This window comes from Paralichthys olivaceus, chromosome 24 (assembly GCF_024713975.1).
Source record: "Paralichthys olivaceus isolate ysfri-2021 chromosome 24, ASM2471397v2, whole genome shotgun sequence".
NCBI classification, from domain to species: domain Eukaryota; kingdom Metazoa; phylum Chordata; class Actinopteri; order Pleuronectiformes; family Paralichthyidae; genus Paralichthys; species Paralichthys olivaceus.
Genome location: NC_091116.1, coordinates 7,569,531 through 7,593,890, shown reverse-complemented (window position 1 = coordinate 7,593,890; position 24,360 = coordinate 7,569,531). Strand labels below are relative to the sequence as shown.

Sequence of the window (24,360 nt, the reverse complement as noted above, 5' to 3'; positions counted from 1 at the left end):
CCTTTAAGCCTTTCAAATTAATTTTAATTGATTTTAAAAATGTTCCCCTTAAATTGATTCAATGACCAGTTATGTTCCCTCTCGACCAATCGGATCAGCGGATGGAGCCCTGGTAGTTACTATCACCCTCGTTACAATGGGTCGCCCATCTTTTGCTTTTAGTCCCCCCCCTTTATTAAACTCCCTACCCATTGAACTGAGACATGCTAAAGTCCACATTCCTATAAATCAATTCTTAAAACTTTTCTTTTTGTGAAAGCTTTTACAAATAATTAGCATTGCCTTTTATCTCGATGACTAATCCTATTTATTCATACAGTATGTTCTAGTAGCTCTGCTCAGCTTCTCTAACTAAGTGGTGTTATTTCCTCTAAAGCGATAACATTATCAAGAAAAGTGATATATAAGTTAAGTTTATTATTATTATTTCGTAGAATAAGACTTTGAGGATTCAGCGAGGATTTGTTTGCCATTATCAGACGAAAGTGAAGTTGAAGAAGTCTCAGTGCCGACACAGGTCAGTGTCGAGTGACAGGTCAGCTTTACCGCCGGGCTTGATGCCCCCTTTGATAAATAACCCAACCGACTCCACGCACAGCGCAAATCCGGACGAACCAAAGCTGAGGAGGAACTCAGCAGCTTCATGTGTGAGGAGACGAGCAGGAGTGAATGGAGAAGAGACAGAAGAAGAATGGAGGTGTAGAAGAAAAGAGTCAGCCAGACGAGCGCAGCGTTTGATTCGGTGTTTGTAGGTTTGCTGTAAAAGCCTCGGGCGTTTTACTCGGCTCGAGACTGCCGCTGAGCCTGACAGCAGATTTAGATAAATACAGACAAACGCATAGAGCGAGAGTAGAGGTGTTTACTTCAGCCAGCCTTTCTGTCACAGCCTGCACGAAAGCTTTGCTCTTTGAAAGGAAAATAACTTCACTTTCTTTGGCTCTTTTCCCTCGTCACGTCTGTTGGAGTGTGATTTTTTACATTCAGATATTTTTACAACTGAACTGAAATACCTGGTTGTGTTGTGTTGACGCTTTTTACATTTGCCCAGTTTTTTGTTGAATATCCTCTTGCAGGATGTTATCTCAGTCGCTGTGGAAGCCGGTGTTTCTCAGGCGAAAAAACATTATCAGGACGCCGGGGAGCGTGTTGGTTTCGTTTCTATGACTACAACATCTCAACAACATATCCCCACCACCGTTGTATGTTAGACTTACATAGCCTCTTAGATTATATCAATTTGATAGGACTTGTGCAGTGCCCATTCTAAACGTGTTTGTTTGGCCTGTGGTGATGCTTCAGGGCTACTTCAGAATTATTCCTTGTCATCAGCAGGTTCTCCTTAAACTGGTCTGCAATATACTTTTTATTGTTTGTGTGCTGGATGTTGTGTTCAGAGCTTTTTATAAACAGTCTGTGGTGCAGAGTTAGAAAAACTTTGTATTCATCCTACCTGGTTAATTTGCAATGATGATTTTATAGTAAATGTTTTTCACTAAATTTTCTTTATTACTGTTCATGTGTGGGGTGTATATATAAGTAGGAATATTTGCTGAACTGTTGTAATTTTTAATGATTGCATGTAGGCTATTTCAGACGTCTGTCAAGCAGTCGACACAATCTTTAGACCCAAGTTCACAACTTTTCAAAATAAAAACTGTATAATCCGCACAGTATAAAGTATTGCAGCAAAAAAACATTTTTCACTTTGAAGTCAAATTGCCAAACAGCTAGTGATTCTGTGAATTGTGCTTGTGGTTTGCAAGATATGAGTTCCACTTACAGAATCACAAACATTTGTGGAATAGGTAGATATGATGCAAAGACGGTTTGTTTGGAGGTGAAATGTAAAGTCAATAGTTGGCGAGCGAAAGTGTGTTTCAAGTTGAACACATCAGTCAAGTGAGAAGGTGAAAATGATGGAGGAGGATTTCACAACTTTCTCTGGCTTCTTTTAGCCTCTGATCTGTGGACAGACGAGTCCTTGGTCGAAGGATCTGAGTTGTCTGACAGTGTGTTGCGGGGGCAGGACTTCACAGGCAGAGAACATTTAGTGTTCTGTAAACAAAGAGCGGGATTTTAAACAGGCGTCTACACATAACAGGCAGCGGAGCAGGAGGCTGTCGGTTTTCTGATCTTGTTAAAAGTCTTCCTACAACGTTCGGCACTAATTGGAGACAAGATTAAAAAAAAAAGTGTGGATGATACTTAGATAGAAAAACTTGAAGTAAAGAGGCAACTGGATGTAGTGAGTGTGGACACCTGTCACAGACGATGCTCAAAGCTGATAGAAACTTAATTTAAACCCTGATCACTAGAACCAAATTATTTAAACAGCATTTTTATTCAAACCATTCTGTACCAAGCTTTTTAATTCATATAAACTGGCCACTAAAAGCAGTTTCCACTGTGTGTACTTCTTGGAAACACACACACTGAAATTTAATGGTATTAGGCAACTGAGTTATGCAAGTGTGTGTGGAGCTACAGCAGAAAATAAAATGGATGGTATTTGTTAATGTAGGGTAGAATATGAATGGAGAAAAGTATAATGTTACTGACATCTTTCTGCTGTAGGCCTTGATCCCAGCAAGGACAGCAAGTTGCTCAAATACAAGAAATCAAGGCAGTGACCTGATTCAACTCAGGGATGCAGCAGAGCGTATACTCTGAAACTCTTAAGAGGGAACAGTCAAGTGTAGAGAGACAGAGAGACAAGAATGAAAACCCTGCTTTTGGAAAGATATTCAGGGATAGGGTTAGGGTTGCCCCACCCTTGCACAGGAGTACTTGAACCTGGTTAAACTGCCTATAGGGGACTGTCAATGAAGTAAAGCTTACACATCCACAACAAGGTCAAGACATCTTCGACACTTCACCTGGCATTCTGAATTCGACAGACTTGTTGCACAAAAAAAGAAAAATCAAACGCTGAAGACAAAAAAATCCAAGAGCAGAGGAAAACATGATGAAGATGATATTGATTTGAAAAGGATAAATAAAGGACAAGGACTGAATTAGCTTCAGTGCAGGAAATCTGTCTAAGCCACAAAATATATGAGTGTAAACTCACAGTTTGAGCACAAGCAGAATAAATCTGCACAAGCGGGGCATTTGAGTGTGAGTGTTCGGTTGAGTCTGACCAAACCATCAGGAGCAGGTTGGGGTCCTGTGTTTCTTGGAGGATATGTGGTCTGGAGGCGCAAATGATCAAACCATCAACATTAGCAGTTAGCATGCGAGCCTCCAGCTTTCTCTTTTACATTCATGTGCAACCAAATGATCGGAGGCCCCTGGGCAGAGGCCTTGTTGGTCTGGTCGTTGATATTCATTGCTTGATCAGCCGTCTTGCATCTCACTGTTCTGTCTCTCTGTCTCCCAGGAGGAGGCCGGTAAACCAAAGATTCTCTCCTCGCAGAGGTTATCGCCAAAGTGGTGTTTCCTTGACTGTAAGTAAATCACATTTTTTAATAAAGCACTTTTCCCTTGATTGGATTTTTTTTCATTACGTTGGCTCCCTCGCTTCAGTAGCTCTTGTACAATGGTAAAGAGCATTTGGAATGAAAAGCGAGTGGGAAGTTATTAATAAATCAGTGTATGGTTACACACAGGAACCCATGTGCATTTAGTTCAGGCAAGAACAACACCTGAATACACTCACATGTAAACTTATGATAATATGAGGAAATGGGTAAAAACAATTAATTGAAAGCAGAGCAAATCCATTATCCATCCCATTTGACAGAGAATTAAGTCTCCATAGCAACAACTGTATCACACTGAAATGACAGAGGACACCATTTGTCCTAAATCCTGATAGAGCATTGATCCGTCCCCACATGATCACTGTCTGCTCAAGCTAAAATAATAAAGTAATTAAATCCACTTGGTAAAGATAAAACAATGGTCTGTGCTGGTAGTTAGGGCTTCCTGTCTGGTCTCCTGCTAAAATCACTGATCACAGCTTATTATATCAAAATGATATATTTCCATTGAACACTAATAATGAGCAAAACAAATTATATTATCTTTATTTCAGTGTGACGAACTATCAGAACAGAAAAGATAATTTCAACGATTTCATTTTCTTTCACCTATTTACCTTTTTTTGTACACGACAATGACACTCGATAGTTCTCACTTTGGATTCCAGATTTTGGAAACTTTCATGCTTTCATGAAGAAAGAGCCACACAGACTTGGACGAAATCGTTTAAGGGTCAACTGTAAGGCTGTCATTGGTCGTGTTCTTTTCGAAGGGATTTTATAGTTTCTCAAGAATAAAAAAAGATTTTAGATCCAGAAGGAATCATATTCTGGTGAGCAGAAGTTAAATTCTTTTTTGTGCTTCATATTACATCTCTATACCCCAGATAATTGCTTCAAAGTGGGAATGTGTGGCCACTACGATGACAGGGCACCAACTCTGCATGCACTCCTCCAAGTGGAGTAAAAAATAGGAAAATAAGAACAACTACACATCTGAAGTGTCAATGGTAGCATTTCTCCGACCTGTAGACACATTGTGAGGCATCATGTAGGCAGTGGCTGAGGGGGGCTATTTTACTCTCTACAGCAGCTAAAGAAGAAAGATGATATAAGTTGCAGAGTGGCAGACGTCAGTAGAAGACATGCAAATGTTTTTGTCATTAAAATGTATTCATATAGGCTTCCTTCATCCTCTGAGAGAAAACTCCATTGTTTACATTGCAGACTGTGATGAGGTTCATTAAATCAGTAGCTGAGATGAGGAAAGGGCAGAGTGACAACCCACACAGATCATTAATTCTCTGTGGCCTCACCTTCTCAGTCTGGTTACCACTAGATCAGACCAGCAGATACAGATACACACAGTCTCTGTCTGGCACACACAAAACATTAAATCAAGTCTGAGCAGAACTCAAAGGATCCATTGTAGTTTTATTTATTAGTTAAATATGATGTGTTTAAAACCTCTGTAAAGCAGAACGTCAGATTGAAGCAGTGTTATTATGACCAATAGCAGTGATGGCCAGGACTACGAAGGTGGTTCAGGTGTCATTAAACAGATTTCTGTTGTTTGTGGTTCTCCCTCAAAATAACAAAAGCACAGTTTCATCAGCTCCTCTTTGTTGGTGACAGTCATGAATATTAATATCAGCTTACTAAAAATATCACACAGGAAAAAAAATAACACACAGTCGTAGAGTCCTGGTGGAATTTTGCAGAGAAGTTGAGACTAAAAAAGAAACAATAGCTCAAAGTTTGCAAAAAGGGAGAAGCACTGTCCTCTATTGGATGTATTGCTTAACAAGCATGCATAAAGCACAGACAGTGTATTTAGTATTCTCATAACAGATCATAACATTTCAGAGTAATCACACTCCCAAAATGTGTATTTGTGAGAATGGCAGAGCTGCTGTGAAGAGAAGCATGAGTGCATGTAAAGGAGTTAGGCGTTATCTCACCAGCTGTTGCAGCCGCAGATGATCCGTGACATGTTGGCTCACATTTGTTGTACCAGAGGACAGACATGCTCTACATCACAGCGGGGATCTTTAGATTGTCAAGCAGAAAAAAGGATAACAAATGTATGATATGAGATGAGATCTCTTATTTTGGAAGCTGAACTCTGGAAGTCTTCTCCTATGTTCTGTGGTTAACTGTGTGTATGTTTGTCTCCTCAGCTACGACAGCAGATCGTTTCTACAGGATCGACAGAGCACAGGTACATCTCTCTCTATTTTTAAGTTACATAATCATACAGTGCGACTGAGGTGTGTATAGCCCCACTTCCTCTGGTCAAAAAACCCAATAAACCCACTAACATCTGGCTTTTGTCTGCAATGGGAATTGATACAATCAGGATTCTATCAGCAATAGACAGGTTTTTATCATCTCTGGATCTTCTTTATTCTGGCATTGGACACAACGCTGTACTTTCTCTGCATGGTGTTATGACGCACATTGACCTTTTGGATGTTCCTGAACAGCCATGAACATTTAAGTTATATAATGTTATTCTCATTGTTTTTTTTACTGCTTTGGAACATCATGCATCAACAATTTATTTTCTTTATATCATGCAAAATGCAACACTTTTGCAAGACAGTGAAGTGAGGAAACTTGACAGTTTGCAGCTGTTATGTTAAACATGAAAGTGAAACTCTCCACTGGCAATGGGAAATTAATTAAAAGCACGTTTTTCTAAACCTGTGAAAACCTCCTACTTCTGGTGTAGAAGAGGAAGATAGATAGTGTTTTAATCTTTTTAAATGATTTTTGTCCCAGCGTGACTATTGAACCATTTGATTTGATTAGATCATCCACAAACATAAAATGTATTATGTGTATAAACTCAGGATTTGATTCATATTGAAACAAAATATAGTATTTTATATAATATAGCCAATAAAACAAGAAAATATTGAACAAAATCACACAAAATCAGTTTAGAAGTTACGTTTGCTTCAGTTGCAGATGTTTCTGTGATTGATTATGCTTTAAAAATATCAAAAAAAGGAATAATGTCTAATGATGCATAATATGTCAGTAAATCTCTTTCAAAGCACAATGCTGATAACACTGTTTGTCTTCCTTTATCAGGAACATCTTAACTATGTAACCGAAATCTCCCAGGAAGAGCTCTTCATCCTGGACCCTGAGCTCATCGTTACCGTGACCGTAGGCACCTCCCCCTCAGCCAGTCTTGACGTAGCGACCCCTGACTCCAGCCTGGTGAACAGTGGGTGAGTCAGCTGCCCCCACACTGACAGTCAGCCTCACCACTGGTTGAACCCTGACCCTAAAATAGCTATCAAACATTATCGTATCATATAGAACATTTTCGCAGCCACTGTCTACCTGGAGTCAAGGTCAGCTGTGATTTTACAGAGAGAATTCAGTTTCCAGAATCTCTTCTCTACAGAGACACAATCCTAATGTAAGGGAGGAAACAGGAAATCACATATTTACACAGTCTGCAAATGTGTTTATGGATACCTGCAGGAAAGTGCTGCTGACTACGCTACCATCTATAAATATTTCCAAAATAAGACAAACGGAGTAGATGGTGGGAAAATAGCTCAGCCGTTGTCTAACATCTACAGAGATATTCGGATGACGTTTTGAAAAACGGGGGCACATCACAGAAGAAGAGTCTCACTGAGGGCCCTATTTTCATGAACCCTGTGGCGCAGCACAGATCGCAGTCTACTGCTAAATCCACTTTGGTATTTTGGTGAGCATGGCCCACCTGCAACCTGGTTAGGGATAGGATCAGACAGAACACATGGTGTGGCTGGTGGTCAAACTGTTTGCAAAGTAGAAATCTGAGAGCAACATTCCAAGTGTGCATAGAAGCAGAGTGAGCGTGAGAGAGCTGAAGCTGGAGCGCAGGGAATCTGTCCAAGCAACAAAATGTCTAAGTGTACGCGCAGTTTGAACAAAGGCATTTGAATGTGAGTTTTGAGTGAAATCAATTCGAAATCTGAATGTGTCCTGCTGTACAACTGGAAAAACCAAGCTCTTATTTCCAAAAATAAGAGAAAAATCCCATTCAGTGTTGTTTACTGTCCATCCATATTTTAAATGTGGGGGCTTCAGGTGGTGGAGACAGCGTGGGAGGACCAGCAGGGATGGACGGTCCTGAGGGAGGCGTCTGTGGAAGATTTTAATGAATCAGTGTCCGACACGCCTGTTGATCAGCAGTAGAAACAACAGGCTTGATGTCCACAGGAGGCTTTTGTGGATATTAAGCAACATCCGTGGAAAATGTACCCAGCAGATCTGCTGCATGTGATTGCGGTTTTGATAGTGTGTGTCATCACTTGTGTTGTGTTGAGACTGCAGATGGAACAGATATTTGCCTTCAGAAAGTCTTTGTAAACAGACTCATCAGAGAAAAGGAAAGGCCTGTAGATAACATCATACCAGCTGATGAGGATTACAGAGCTTGTTAATTCTGATTCTGTCTTTATTCTGCTGCTCAGTGCAAAGATAGCGTCGAACACATTTTCATTTCACCATGAACCAATCATATTGACTCGGAGCCTGAGTGGAAACAGCAGGCAGGAAAGAGAAGCAGCATTGTAATCAGACTTAATAGGACTTTTACATCACTGTCAATCTTTGACCTTTACTTTTCCATTTTAATGAGCCAATCTTTGTTTCCTCTGACCCCGTCCCTGCCTTATTGTGTGCAAAATCGAATTTGTGTGAAAATGCATCCACACTGTGACACAGGTTAGTGTTGCGTCCCAAACTGGAGCTTCATGAGTCATAGTTAGCATGGACAACAACAGTTTTTTACCAATGGTGGACAGGATATCGGTGTGTTGTTGAACAGCAATCAGATCTGTGCTCTGGTGATAGTGATGGTTTTAGTGTTACCTGCAGACAGAATATTCTCTACTCAGCTTTCAGTCTTTCTGGTGATATATTTCAGGAAGGCCCCTCTAATAAGAACTCTGACTCTGTTCCTTCTTCCTTTCCTTCATCTTCATCCTCTGTTCCCAGGTAAAACACACGCATTCTGTACACTGCCAACGTGTGTTTGTGTGTGTGTAGTTGCATTATGACATCATCTCTAAGGCTGGTAGTGTGGGATGGGTGCGCTCACTCTCATTGGTCAAGCTTGTGCATGCAAATTGTAGTGTTTTGGTTATTGAGCCTGTTAGAGGTGAAAGCCTGCATGAAGTAGAACTGCATCATTTTGTGTGTGTGTACCGTATGTTTATGTGTGGGTGTATGTAAATAAATGTAGAAATACATAATAATATTTAATATTAATGTAATATTCATCTTTTTTGCTCCAGAACCACAAAGTGTTACTATAATGTGTGTGTTGTGTGTGTTGTGTGTGTGTGTGTGTGTGTGTGTGTGTGTGTGTGTGTATAACACATTTCGATCCCCTGCCTCCATATTAAATCCTTTTAACCATATTTACACACACTCTCACACAGATTAAATTCTCACCTACAGGAACCTGTTAGAGCAGCAGCTGTTAGATCATGTTCTCTCTCTCTCTATTTCTCTCTCCCTCTCACCCCCTCTCATTCTGTCTCATAACAAGACCCAAACCAACCATGTTTGCGTAGCTTGATGATTGACTGTATGTCTGCATGTTACTCAGTCTCACTCCTACTTAAGACAGAAATCTTAACAAATACAAATATATATTTCTGTAATGGCTGTTCACTGTAGATTTGAACAAATGCTCAAACACAAATAAGAAGAGGAAAAACACTAGGAGCAGTTAAGTCTATATAAATACATTTTTGTACTATATCCTCTATATATCTATATTGGTGTCAAAAACCTTCAAGTCGTAGATAAAAAACATCATATAACTTAGTTTACAGCTCAAAAAACACATTAAAGTGTGCAGTATGTGTTTAAAGGACCTGCTCCTCTTCTCAGGCTGATCTGTTCAACCGTCATGATGTTTATCAAAAAGTTTTTGCGTCTCTACACGGATCACAGGAGCGTTCTCTGAATGGACTGACCCTCGTCATTGACCGGGTTCGTCGTCACAATACTTCCTTAAGAAGATTGAACCTAATTCACGCCAGCTGAACAGTGACGCTGTGAAAATGTTCACGTGCACTGTGTGTGTGGGAGGAGAAGGAAAAAGCACAAGCGAAGCAATTATGAGAACAATCACTTTGAATTTACAGTGAAGTGAGTTTACATGCTTCAGCCGTGGGTGGGTGGGTGGGTGCCGTCTGCTCATGATATCAACTGTAGATTGTTTTGAATAGGTGATCACTGTACATTAAAACATGACCAATGATCAAACCTCCAGAGAGAACTGTTCTGTTAAACATGATAATGTGGCTCCCCCTCTTCCTGATCACATAATGTAACGAGTTCACACATTAGCAACAGTGCTCTTTGCCACCATTTCAATAATTAATGGTGGTTATTAGTGTAAACAGGCGTGGGTGCGTAGCTTTATTTAATTAACCCAAGCTACGTGTTTGTTTCAGAGCCTGGATCTGTTATTTACTTTTGCTGTCACCTCAAGTTGAACATCGTCTCTGGAAACAACACTGCGGTGAAACGGACACTTCAGAATCATCATATGTCTTAAATATAAATAAAATGAAACTGGTTATAAGGTTGTGGTGGAAGATTAGTCTTCAGAATACAAAGAGGGAATAAATAAACAGGTACAATGTGAGTACAGGCAGAACAACACAACCTTCTGATCCCAACAACACTTCCCTTTGGCTATGTGTGTGTGTGACTGTGTGCATATGTGCGTGTGTGTTGGCGGGCTGATTTGCAATGCTGAGTGCACTGAGTGGGAGGACGAGGAGGAGAGATGAGGCCGAGAGGCAGGGGCAGAGTGAGGGAGAGATGGGATTGGGAGAAAGAGTCAGAAAAACAGTGGATGGAGAGAGAGAGATACACATGTCAGAGCACTCCAGAGTCACACCAATCTACTGTACACACACACACATACACACACACTCAAACAGTGTAGCAGTGTGCCCACACAGGGCCAGAGGTGAACGATATTCCTCCCACTGTAATTACCTCTCTCTCTCTTCTGCTTCTCTCTGACTCTCTGTCAAACACACTGAACGCCACCCACACACAAAACATTTTGTTTTTTAAAAAAACACTGAGTTTAGCCTCACATGCTGTCAGTTTGCACTTTAGCGTCAGGTGAACATCTGACCAGGCGAGAGTCTGGATCTCCACAGGACGGAGAATTTCTATCAGTTATTTCAGGAAAGAAACGCGACTCTGACTAATTGTGGGAGGTTTTACACAAGTGAGGAATAACTTCCCTGTGTGTTTTTCAATATACTCGAGTTTGTTAAGCTTAATAACAAATAGTCGACTTTCCGCAGATGTAACTTCTTCATTCTAGTGGGGAGATCATGTTTTAGTTCACAGCACATCAACACTGGCATCCTCCCTTATCACCCAAAGCTCTCTTGACCTCTACATTGGTGCCCTCTATGTGTGGCACTGCTTTTTCATCCCGAAGTGATTGTCAGAAGAATCATCTATGCATCCACTCGCTTGGGGAGAATCCTGCGGAAGCTCTCCTGCCTCTTGCTCGGACATTTGTGTTCTCATATATAGCCCTTCCTGAGAATGTTTGGAGACTGTTTGGACTTCAGCTTATCTCAGGGCTGACTAAGGCAAAGTTTGCAGTTATAGTTGTATAGTTTTAACTGGTGATGTCTCTGGATGTCTGCGTTTTAAATGATTATAGATCGGAGTCCTTGGTCAGTTTTGTTTGGAGCCCCTACACAAATGAGCATATATCAGTTACATTTAATACTGTTGTTACCATAACAGGTTTATTTCCAGGTAAACATGGACCCCGGTCGTTAGAGAGTGGTGGTCAGTGGAATCTTAAAGACTCATCAACCATCAGGGTATTGAGCTGTTCTGGGTCTAAAGCTCTTAAACACCTGTTGCACCTCGCTCAGACTGTAACATTTACATCCTACGTTATTTGTGTTGCAGTTTGGGGAATTCTCCAAAGGCTCTTATTCCTTTCTTGCTTTTCTCATATACGGACAATTCAGAGAGAATTTCATATATTTCTGTTTCCCTTAGCTCAGCTCTTTAGAAAAGCCTTTCTCTTCTTTCTCCTTTTGTCTCTTACTGCCTTTATCTCACTCAGGCTTGTTATGGCAGCATTCAGCTCTTTAATTCTTTATCTCAAATCTACCTCACTGATGGTCATTTTAAGGTTTTTGGTCAACATTTCGTCTGCAATATCTGATACACGGCATATGTGATTAACCATAGCAAATTGAAATTCTCCCCTATTGAAAGTCTTAAAAGAATAACATTGATTTGAATACCTTTCCTTGTTTCTTTTCTTATGTATAACTTAAAATACAATTTTTTTTTAGCGATTTATAGAAAACATTTTATATATTAGACAGTAAGAATGTAATCTGAAGATCGTACTGTCCACTCTCATTTTCTGATTAAGGTTTGAACATGTACAGATGGATCTAATCAGTTGAGTTAGGTCACTTAGATTTAGTTTTTAGTTACATAGAACCAGTCGGAGGTCGTCTTGGATGTTTGTGGCCACATTCTGTTTGGTGTGTGAACGTAAATTCGTCCTGGGCCACATTTGAAGGACAGGTCTACTCAGCTGTCGTCTTTTAATAATGAATCAAGCGTGTCTTTACCTTCTCCATACGTTGATCCATTAAACCACATAAGGGTTGGTATGCAATGACATAGCATCGGTCACATAATGACCTTCGAGATTATTTGCATCTAGAGTAGGGAAGTGGGATCCGATCACAAGTGCTCACATGGGACACTTCAGAAAACAAATTTAACAAACGGTGTTAACGCAAGTACTTAGTGCTGACCACTTATGATCAGATCTCTCAGGACAGATATTAATACCAGGTCTGAACAGGGCCATGTTTTCACAGTTTGCTTTTAGAACCCCCAGACTGTCAAGGGGATGAGGTGGTGCAGGCCTGAGCTAATATCACCTATTTCCGTCATAAGCTAAACCGAGGGGCAGCATGACCGGCACTTTGGAATGAATAAGCACCTTTTTGAACTGTGAATCATGCTGCGGTGGAATCCCAGAATAAAAATACAAAGCTGCAAATGAGCAGAATAAACCTTTAAACCGGCCACATGGATCACATCCTCTGTACAGAACAGTCCCCGAGCTGTCTGCGGGCTGAAGGCCTCAGTGAACATCTGAACTCCATGTAGGAAACATTGAGTCCAGGCTGTGAACTCACCTCGCTGACTGTGTTTCCTCTGTGTTCTGCTGCAGTTGTTCTCAGAGACAGCGGGTGAACAGCGACAGCTCTGCAGCCGAAGCTTTCGTGCTCAACACGGCGCCCGTGGCCAGCAAACTCACCAGGTTAGTGTCTTTTATGTGTTGTCTAATGTGTCCAAGCTGCTGGTTGTATAGTGAAATAAGACAAGCACCGAAAAAGACACCCACCACCAGCTCTCTGATAAGTCCTTCAAAAGTGATTTCTCAATTTCTTCCCACTCATCAAAGTTCAATCGAGGACCGTATTTTCAAAGATGAATATGAATGAGCTTTGTTTCAGCAATTTTGGTGACCAAAAAAATCACTCCAAATAAGTTGTCAGTGGCAGACGTTACAGGAAGCTGAAGTATGTTGGTGCAGCAACTACTGGAGTATCAGTGGGTCTGCTGTAAATGAATTTGAAAATGTGGTTCTCCTCCTCCGCATGAATGTAAAGTACAGTACCCACAATAATTCATTCATCCAGATAGCAAATGAAAATTAAACAGCCCTAATATCTATAAACAAACACTCAATGGTGGTTTGGATAGTTGCAATATATGATTCAGTCGGTTAACCAATCTACGTTATTGAGGGACTCAGCTGTGTGTACAGTGGGAGAAGTGTTGGGCTGTGAGCAGAAATAAAAACAAGTGAATATTATTTACTAAAATGACTGAAATAAAAAGCACAGTTTAATTATGTCCCAGCCCTGGTTTTATATTAAGTGGTGGAGTTGGGTGTGGGACTGATGTCAAGATAATTGCAGGTAAGTGATTAGTTCAGGTTGAGCTTCGTCTGCTGCTGCTTTTTGTTTTCGCTCACATACAAAGATGAACAACAATCATTGGATCATTTTGTCCTGAACAAAAAAACAAACTCATAGTTTGAGTTTGAAGGAGTTCATGACTCATTCCGTGAACAGCTGCATTATTCCAGATGAATCGAAGTTTAGAAAAACAGGAAGAAACTCATTACAGATCCTGACCTGTCGCCATGTCCACTGATTTAAATACAGTCTTTAAAAAAAAGTCATGCTGCTGAGCCCAGAGGAGAGTCTGAGCAGGGTTTTAAGGAAAACTCAGTTTGGTGTTAAAAGGAGCTTTACACCAAGCTGCCTAATCATCACAAACACAGACTTAACTCACATCAAACACGTTTGGTTTGGTTCCAGGAAATAACCAAAGAGGGGCAGACACAAGTAATAAGCCAGAGGAAGCTGTGTAAAAGGTGTTTCACTGCTTTCACTAACTCGGTTTAACTACCCGCCGAACACCAGAGAGCAGACGGACAGTCACAGATGATAACACCGTACTGGAGCTGAGGAGAAAGATGAGAGGTGGAGGAGACCAAGCCAGAGCGAGAGGAGTGAGATTACATCAATGTAAAAACGTGTATCTGAGATATTTTAGCTTTATGTTTGTACAGTGAGGAAGAAGCGACGTGTTGTCCATCTTTATATATAATCTTCATTTAACAATCTGTGGTCTACTGACAACAGCAAATGTCAGCTTGTGCAGTGGAGATGTTATCTGTAACAAGGTGATTCAAAAGCCGCAGCTTCTGGGCAATGATACACTCTTCTGTTTTATATTTGGTATCAGTGAATGATTTCTCCCTGTGCTTCCTGTTGGTCATCATGCGTCACTGGTTTGTTTTCTGCAGGGCGGGCTGCATCCATCGCTCCAACACCACTGCTGCTGATTTTAAACCAAGACTGAGGTCAGTACACCCTTTGGAATGTCCGACATTCAGGTTTAAGTTTGTTTAACATGTGGTCCAATCGTCATTGAAGTTACAGAATTTATTTTAACCAATAACAAACAAATCAGTGTATCACTGCAACATTCACAATAGGTTGTGAAAAGTATGTGTTCATATAACAGGGTGCCTCCTCGAGAATTCATTCATTCAATTTATCTAGGAACTGGTGCTTATTATAATAACTGCTTATATATTCATTCAACCCCCACTCCTGACTCCGCTTGCAATTTAAATGACATACGTGATTATTTGCATATAGAGCGGGGACGTCTTATCACAAGTGATCAGATGAAACACATTCAGGATGCATTTTAATTCCAGTTGTGAACAGGTGAACTTGAAGCCTCCCACTTGTGATCAGGTCTGAAGAGGGTCTTGAAGTTATTCTATATATTATACAAGTAACTGAACATCGTGCTCAGGTGGATGATGTTTTCACAAATGCTCATGCAGATTCGTCATATTCAGATCATTTTGCAGAACTACACTTTTGCAAAAATGACAAATCATGACACTTAGGTCATAATCTTGCTGGTTTTGTGTAATTTAAACCAAAATAATCCGGAATAGGTGAGTTTATATTCTTTGCAAAGAGCTTTTCTATAATTGCACATGCTCACACACACAACTGTGCGGATATATAATCTAAAACAACGGTTGTTGGGCTGACGCTGGCCGATTGTAATATTTTAGCATATTGCCCAACCCTAATAGCTGCTAATGGTTATAAAGTCTCCAAAGAGCTCAGATTTCCATCAGTCCACAAACTGTTCTCTACTCAGAAGTGATCCCCAGCTCTAAGTGTTCAGTGAGGTTACAAAGCACAGCAACAATCAGTGGAGCTGGTTAATGTGTGTGTTCACCATGTATATCACAGACTCCATGGCAGGAAAACTCTTTTTGTAAAAACATCACTGCACCTGAAGTTTGTCAAAGAGAAACTTGACACTATAAAGCTACTGTGAAAATCCTGAGGGGAATACGATGCATCAGGTTTGTCTAGTTTGTGTAACTTGTGTAGGGAACAGAACAGAAACAGGAAGTGGTTAGACATTCTTGCTGTCTCTGCAGACGAGAGACGAGCCAGAAGACGAGTGACGCAGACGGAGAAAGAGAAAAAGGTAACGCACACACACACACACACACACACACACACACACACACACACACACTTTGAACACTTGTCAACACACTGATAAAACCCTAACCTGATTTTAACCTGAAAGGTGGGGGGATGTGAGATGTAAGACAGCATCTGCTCCTCCAGACAAACTCTTTTATTCTGGCACATATCGTCTCAGCTTCTGTCTCCCCGCGCTCACAGTGCATGCTGGGAGGCTGTGTGTGAGAGCCCCAGCATTCGCTCCTGTCTGTCAGTGCTGCCGTTTGTTCTCTACGGGAACATGTATATTTTTCACTTCGCAATCTGCGTCTCCGCTTGCATTGTCTCCAGTTGTGTCTGTCTTGGTTGTGAGTTTTCCAGCAGCTTTTGCATTCTATTCCAGCTTTGGTGTTCTGAGCCAAGTGTAACCCAGTTCTCTGTGCCACTGTGGAAATCAGCCCCATTCTGCAGCAACAGTACTGCTGTGCTTCCTGAAAGACCCCACTGCCTCATGGGAAAGCATGCTGAACAACGCTCAGCTGTGTGGTATACACACATCAACAATGGCATCCTTAAGGATAATGAGAATTATTACGTGGCTGTTATTTTTTAATGAAGTCTATAATGTGTTAGTTACACTCCCAGAGTTAAATATCTAGGACTACAACGACATAATCAAAAACAGGAAAACAGGAAACAGACCGTCTTTTTCAACATAATGCTTTCAGAAAATACAGTAGTAACAAAATATTGCTTAAAATGTACATAAAGGGACTCATGCTGTGGTTGAATGTGATGGCTGCATATCTCTAATGCTTGAGTTCCCATCATGCTTTTCTGTACCATCCCGACAAAAGAGGCGGTTAACTTTATGTGGCTCTGTGCAGCGCTCAGTTAATGTGATGCATGCTGGACTCAGATCAATGCATGCTGGTTAGAAATCTCTATCCGACTTTTTCCAGCGCTGCAGAACGTTGCCATGTGACACGATCTTAAAACATCTCGGAAGCGGGCCGGCTGCAGTTGTTCTCCTCCAACTGCAGCACCAGGGAGCCGCCCCCTGTGACGACACAACTTCGCCCTGATTGGCTGAAGGCTTCACTGCATGGCCTGTCTTATATCTTTATTCTAAGAAATCCAGATCCATTATCTGCTGTTTATTTCTCTCCAAAAAGGTTGTGATGTATTTCATCTCTTTCTGGCAGTTATTTGTTTACACACTTTATACATCAGTTTTATTTTCAGCTGTGAAAACGGTTTAGTTGTTAATAAATAGTTGATGCTCTCGTAGAATGTATTTTTATCCTGCAGATTTTATTTTATTGAAACTTAGATTAGACTAAACGCACTGGAAGTTATTGAGAAGGTAAACAAACTATACAAGCAACATTTTCATGTTGAAAAAAAGGCATCAAGTACATGTATGAAAGTACGTGTATGTGTATATACTTATATATATTTCTATATCTTTGGTATAGATTAGAGAAATGTGTGGGGGTTTTTTTTTACAGTGCATCTTGACAGTTATTACACGTGTAACTTAACCGTTCACCCTGTATCTTTTTGTGAAACTGTACTTTGACTTTGACTCAATTGAGATGTGAAAAAACTTGAGATCAGCCATTTTTGTGGGCTCAATGATGCACTAGAGGAAGTAGAAAGTGTCCGATGGCTCTTTATTTTATCCTCCAGCCTCCTCCAGATAGTTAGATCAGATTATGTTGTCGTAATAAGTCAGCCCCCGTCCAACCAAGTCCATCTCTAACACACCTAATGAGAGAGCCTGAAAAAAAAGTATCTCAAACTATTTCAGTACCATTTATATCGTATAAATACAGTGTTGAGTGAACAGTTGTCCACACGGAGGACAAGTCACATAAGGTCATCGCTGTTCGAGGAGCACCGTTTCAAAGCATATTCGTGGAAAGTTGACTGGACCGAGGCTGGAGTCGGTGCATCAAGAGCCACCACGCACACGTCTTCAGCAAATGGACGACGACTGTCGCATTCCGATAGTATCGAGCCGCTCCTGAACCAGAGACATCAGAGGTGTCTTAGCCGGGCTGAGGAGAAAAAGAACTGGACAATTGCTCAGTGCCTTTTTTCCAGATGCGACGGCACATTGATGTAGTAATTTGTGCTAAAGGAGCAAATATTTACTGCATGGACAAACTTGTCAGAAGTTGGACATTTCTGAATTGTAAATGTAATCTTTTTTGATTCATCTTGCATGGGAAATATTTGAATATTTAGAGATGGGTGACCGGATTTTAAATTTTTTAGGAGCTGTAAGCCGTAATCAACAAAATATCACGTGTAATGAATCTAAAATATGTAAAAGTTAAACTTTTTGAAATAAATTACGAACAACAAATTCAATTTTCATGATGTTTTTAATTTTTTAGGTGTACCTGTATGTGTATGGCTTGATTTTAACACCACTATTGACCCCAATCTTTGGTCTTTATTTATGCTCCATGTAAGAAGAATATAAACTTAGACAAAAAAAAAAAAGGTCTGAAAAGTGGATTTGATCTCAGGACTCATATTCAGTGCAGTATTACAAGATTCAATATAAAGCAATAATACAACTGTTACCTTGGGGCTCCTTGTTATTTCAGTTTATATTTGGTGGTAAAACACACTCACACAGTCGGATTAAAGTTTAGCTATGGGTCATAGGGGATTCTGGGAGTGTGGATCTTTGTCCTGATACAAAACACACACGTCAGGTTGCACAGTATCCCTCAGTGAATGGCACGTAAAAGAAACTGTAAACATGGCTGCAGACCTTGTATTAGCCTCAGCTGAACTTCACACAGACAACAAACGACTCTTTTCTTCTTTCTCTCTGTTTCCATTCTCCCTCATTTGCATTATTTGTTCGGAGAAACAGATTTAGTTACAGAATTTTTTCTTTTCTCTCTCTGCCGCACATGCATCTTCTGTTTCTCCTCCTCTCACTTTTATCCACACGCACAATCTCCCATACGGGTCAGACAGGTTGACTGCATCAAACTCAAGAGTTCAACGGAGCAAGTGACGCCTGTGTGTGAGAGAGAGAGAGAGAAAGAAGGAGAGGGGGAGGAGAGACAAAGATGTGTCCAATTTATAGTCTGTGAGGTCTATGCATTGCTCCTATGGTTTCATAAATCTTTCCTCTCTCTCCTCTCCTGTCTCCTTAATTCCATCCCTGGGCTAAATTCATTTAATTCCTACATTCAGAGAGTGTGTTGGGTTTTGTGGTTCGTGTGTTGTTTTTGATTTGTCTTGCAGCCACAAAAGCTATTAGAGATTTTTTGTCCCCCTCTCTTGCTCTCACTCTCTCTCTCTCACACACACACACACACACACACACACTAAGCCTAACATAACTGGATTAGGACTCAGCTATTTAGAGAGAGAAGGAGTGAGAGCGAGTATTGAGGTCAGCCTAATAAACATTCATCTCATATCCCAGCCTGGCTTCAGCCGTACGTACAGCCTGTGTTTCAATGTATTCCAGCATATGAATACGCAGCATGTGTTTCAGTGACATGAACACACTGTGCTTCTGTCTCTGTGTGTGTGTGTGTGTGTGTGTGTGTGTGTGTGTGTGTGTGTGTGTGTGTGTGTGTGTGTGTGTGTGTGTGTGTGTGTGTGTGTGTGTGTGTGTGTGTGTGTGGTTTGGATTAGGATGTCCTGCACGCTGCGTACATGATGCCTTTTTTGGTGGGTTGTTAAATTGAGTTGCGTTTGCAGTGAGAGGTTTTCAACCTGCCCACAATGGCTAAAAGGGGATGAACAAAATAATGGAACACCTCAGTGGATCATACAGTTGACTCAGTTTTAACCCAGTGCTCCTAATAACATAATAAACTAGCATTTTTATTATTTATTCCTGTTTGTGTTTTACATGCTGTATTTTATGTTTTTGTGTTGTTTGTCCCTTCTTGTATTTATATTTGAAGCTTTTTTTCAGACATTGCGTGAACAGCACTCCCTGGTAGAGGAGATAATTTATCTCAATAGGCCCTTCCTGGTTAAATAAAATAAAATAAAAAGCAACTAAGTTTGTACACGATATACATTTTGCAATACCTGTTTCTTTGCATTTCTTATTTTATTCCTATAAAGCAATCAGTTACGGTATAGAGATACATAATAAAAACAGAGATGCTGAGCATTTCACAGCTTTAACAAGAATATAATATGTATAACACAATATAATACATTATAGTATCGTCATGGCAACTCACCATCAGGCTCTTTATCCCGCTGGGCAGCTTGCTCTTTGCTTTCACTGAGCGGTGTTACACCAGTGACATTAACACGCAGGCAAAAACTTAAACAAGAACTCTGTGGTACGAGGGGACAATGTTCTTTTCTCTCAGTTGAGGAAAGTAACTCATATTTTGATCCACTTTGTGTGTGTGTGTTATTTGTGTGTTGTTCTCTTTAATCATTTCCTGTGAGTACATGTTATCTTAACCTCAAAAGATGTTCCGTCCCTGATTCATCCACACAAAGCTCTCATACATGGTCTTAAACCATAAACTACATTTACATCAGTACATTCATCAACACTGAAACATCCTGACAGCTCCTCTCTAACAGCCTCTCTGTCTCTCTCCTACTAGAGATGTTGATTGAGTGTGTGAAGAACAAGGATCTGAAGAGGGTGAGTAACAGTTTCATTAACCAATCCATCATCTTGCATTTCTTTGCTCATCCCCGACATGCATCATTTCAGCCCAGAGCTTTAGGCTACTGGAAATCACCTGCTGCTCGGTGCCAAACTGCAGGCGGACACAGTTTGAGCATCGCTGGTGTACACAGGAGTCAGTGCAGCTTTATAAGATCATACATCAGATCCAAAAAACCTGATGCATCTTCTGTTTCTCTGTAGTTGTCCGTCAAAAATGTTGCGTCGAAACTTGCATCTTGTTTTCATTTCAAAGCCCATCTGACCCTCCTTCACTAAAAGCTGCAGGAGCTGCACCTGAAGGGGGCGGACCTCACAGCGCTGGACCAATCGGACTGCAGCCTGTTGCACCACGCCGTCAGCACGGGAAGCAAAGAGGTGGTCCGCTACATTCTGGACAACGGTAACTGCTGCAAACCAGCATCTAGTGTGAATTACAGATTACCACCTAACCATATGTTGTAATAAGCTGAGAGATATGAGATTCTGAAACAGAACAAATTGTGAATAACTTAGACAAACAGTGACGCACGTGACTCTGGGAAATGAAGGATGGAATCTATATAAACAATGATGATGATCTGGTCCTCTTACTTGATAAAGATACAAAATTCCTGAATACAGTATTGACAAAGAGAGGAGACGGGGAGTTTTACTGCTTCAGGACGTCTTTCTCAGTCAAAGTGAACAACATCTACAAGAGGTGGCACAGAGATCATAGTTCTTCTTGATTATTCAATTTGAGAAACGTCCTATTTATTTGTTAACAGTCCAGCTGTTTGCATCTGGTTCAGATGGGTTGCCAGTTGCTTGATCCCAGCAAGTACAAGCTACATCAAATCAAAGAGACAAAATTAACTGTGAGCAATGACTAAAGACAAATATGTTAAATATATCAACACATAGATTTCATCAGACTGGATAGAGGAGGAAGATGTTTTTCTTTTACTGCTGATTCAAAATGTGACATTGCCAACAACACACATTTTGATCGGTTAGATATGTACACGTCAGAAAAAATAAAAGCAGCAGTATCGCTTCTCACCGATGTTCAAGCTTGCATTGACTTAATAAATACATTTGAACTATGAAAAGAAAATACATACAATCAGCTTTCATACAGTAGCCAGGAATTAATCTTTCAATTGGCAAACAATGAGCCTTTAAATGGGGTCGTGCTTACTGTGTTTCATTGATGTTTTCCCCAGATGATTGGTTAATATAAAGTTTTTCTTCATAGTTTCATAACATATCTGAGGAAAGGTATATATTGCTCTTGTCATTATGTCTTTGTATTTCCTGCATTACATTACTCGACATCAAGCTAAATATTTAGCTCCTGTGGCTCCTAGACACCAACGGTAACTAATATTAGCGTCCATGCTGCTGTTGCCTAGCAGCAGTGATGAGCACACTGTGTACTTTAAATATTCATCATTACAAGCCTATGAGTTCCATCTGAAGGCAGCATATATCACATTGTCTCAGTTAAAGCATCACCCCACCACACTGATTACAAGTTGACAACGTGATGAAGAGAATTAAAGAGAAAGGACTTGTTTGATTTGATAAATCCTGTAGAAACAGATGTTTTGATTCACAGTGTAATACTCATGTCTGCCTCTGAACAGCTCCTAACGACCTGCTGGATGTCACAGAAAAACTTCAGTAAGTACCGTCATGGTTACTGTTGTCATCTAAACCATACAATATCAAATATTAAAGTTAACTTGAATGAATTATAAAGAGGTTTTAAAGTGCCCATCTTAAAATAGTTTTCATTTTATTCTGTCACAATAAATTGAAATAGTTTCACGGACATGCGAGAAAAAAAAAGTCTTGCTCTGTGACTGCTTTGATACAGCTCCGCCGGGCCCGGCTCTGTCTGTATGTGCCGGGCATCTGAACTAGTAAAGCAAATTTTAAAGAGAATAAACATAAGAAAGCAAACAGAAGCGCCGGGGGGTGCCTGACTGCTTGACTCCTAGAAGACCTGAGTTGCTGTTACCTCATACTCACTCGCTCTCTCTCCCTCTCTCCCTGTGTCTCTGAACTGTGGGGACCACCAGTGGGGAGACGGTCCTTCATCGAGCCGCGTCTCTTTGCCACAGGACCATCTGTCATTATCTGGTGGAAGCGGGGGCGTCACTGATGAAAACAGACTTACAGGTAGGCTCTACCACCTCACACTGACTCCACAGGATGATCAGTGAGGCTAAAATGAAGCCCAGAGTGACAGCTATAGGCTAAATGGGATCGTTGGAGCTGGTTAACATCTTCATCTGCCTGTGCATTGAAACTGTGCGGGTGTGGTGACCTGTAACCGGCACCTGAGATTGGATTTCTGCTTTAGTTTTTCTAACTTCTTCTGCAGCCACTGGGATGGTTTTTTGCAGCCAAGTGTGAAGTGACCATTGTGAGAATTTGACATCGCTAGGCCACTGTGCTCTGCTGAAAAACAGTCACCCTCAGGTTTTTGAGGCTCTCTCACTGATGGACGTGCAGCGTGAGCAGTGATGCAGTCCACATTCCAACCCTCACTAGTGCGCTCCAGGTATATTTTTTTTATATATATAAGTGTAGAGCAGGACTTATCGATTTCACTGTCAGATTTTTTAAGTCATTCACTCAAAACCCTGCACCTGCCCTCAAATAGCCGGTGCTTGCGCATAGATTTGCATGTGCTCAAACTTTGCACTTGAATTTTAATGTCTGGACCAATTTCCTGAGCTCCAGCTTCAGGTCTTCTCCTTGCACACATGAAACATCAACTCTTGGACCTTTTTCTTCCGCACGAGGACCGAAAGGGACCTGAAATGAGTCCAGCAGATCCCTGGTCAGCAGCAGAATCAACGTTCTCAAGCAACTAATACTATACTTTTTATGGAAACAGAATAAGTTACCACAAGAGCAGAGGATAAATCCAAGAGAAGACATTCCATGCACACACAGAAGAGAAGAGCTAAAGCTGGAGCACAGGAAATCTGTCCAAGCAACAAAACCTCTCAGTGTAAGCGCATATTAGGCACAAGCAGAGTGAATCTAGACACAAGCTACAGCAATTTGAGTGTGAGGGCAGAGTTTTGAGTGAAAGCATTACAAAATCTGAACGTGAAATCAAACTGAAAGGCCACGCTCTTCAATAAAGAGACAGACATACCAGTTACAGAAAGAGATGAAGCTCAGAACATGGACATCTAGAAGAAGCATAGAAAGACGTGACATTTTCTCACTGTCCTATCTTGAAGTTGAAACTAAACTTACTGCATTCATACATTTATTACAGTCACTTTATGCTGGAACTACTTCCCCAAGCTCACATTGCTGTCCTTGGAAAAGTTTGTCGTGTTATTTTTTCACTGTGTTTTTATGGAGAACCCTCCTTTGTAAAGTTCGGCGAGGTCGAGCACCATTGTGGATGTGGATGAGTTAGAACACTGTACGTGACAGTGGGCCAAACAAATGAACACGGCAGAGAAATTAAGAGTTCAGCATTAGCATTTCTCCCGAGGGGAGTCGTGGCGGCCACCGAAGGCACCGCTGCGCTGGCTGCGGCGGCGGTGGTGTGTGTGCGTGGCATCCTCCCCTCGTTTTTGTTTCCCATAGAGGTTTCAACCGTGTAGAAAAGCTCCTATAACTGTCTGGACTCAGCAGTGACCTAGATACAGAGAAGTGGGGGAGAGAGGGAAGAAAGACAGGAGGGAGGGAGAGTAAGAGACAGTGCAGAGGAAAGAGAGACACTGAAAAAGAGACAAATGACTTGAGGAGACCATGATTGGAACATTTTGCTATAAGATACTCGCTCATTCTTTATTATTATGGATTCTTTATGCAAACTTGTGGCATCAGGAACAGTTGTGTTGTGCTGGTCTCTGCACTGTCTCGCTCTTTCTCTCTGGGAATGTCTCCAAATAAACGGCAAAGAAAAATGTGCACACACACACACACTCACACAAACACACACTGGACTCAACTAATTAGTGTCTGTTCTAAATTCGGTGGCCCCTTCCACATAAACAGCCGCTTAGAATACAGTACGTGTTGTGTTCTGTTTCTTTCCAAG

General features: G+C 41.0%; 1 protein-coding gene across 26 annotated transcripts in view; it reads left to right on the top strand.

The window, feature by feature from the left end:
* LOC109639029 (diacylglycerol kinase zeta) overlaps window positions 1-24,360 on the top strand; it is an 80,963-nt gene that overhangs the window by 52,729 nt on the left and 3,874 nt on the right. For 15 of the 26 annotated variants that reach the window (XM_069520483.1, XM_069520482.1, XM_069520481.1 and 12 more), the window contains 10 exons: window positions 3,380-3,446; window positions 5,663-5,703; window positions 6,582-6,724; window positions 12,763-12,852; window positions 14,413-14,469; window positions 15,583-15,632; window positions 20,233-20,273; window positions 20,580-20,700; window positions 21,929-21,965; window positions 22,367-22,466. In XM_069520483.1, the coding sequence (XP_069376584.1) occupies window positions 3,380-3,446; window positions 5,663-5,703; window positions 6,582-6,724; window positions 12,763-12,852; window positions 14,413-14,469; window positions 15,583-15,632; window positions 20,233-20,273; window positions 20,580-20,700; window positions 21,929-21,965; window positions 22,367-22,466 (747 nt within the window). Of the gene's footprint in view, window positions 1-3,379; window positions 3,447-5,662; window positions 5,704-6,581; window positions 6,725-12,762; window positions 12,853-14,412; window positions 14,470-15,582; window positions 15,633-16,016; window positions 17,988-20,232; window positions 20,274-20,553; window positions 20,701-21,928; window positions 21,966-22,366; window positions 22,467-24,360 lie in introns of those variants that run through there. The other 11 variants (XM_069520488.1, XM_069520486.1, XM_069520487.1 and 8 more) reach the window with 4 other exon arrangements.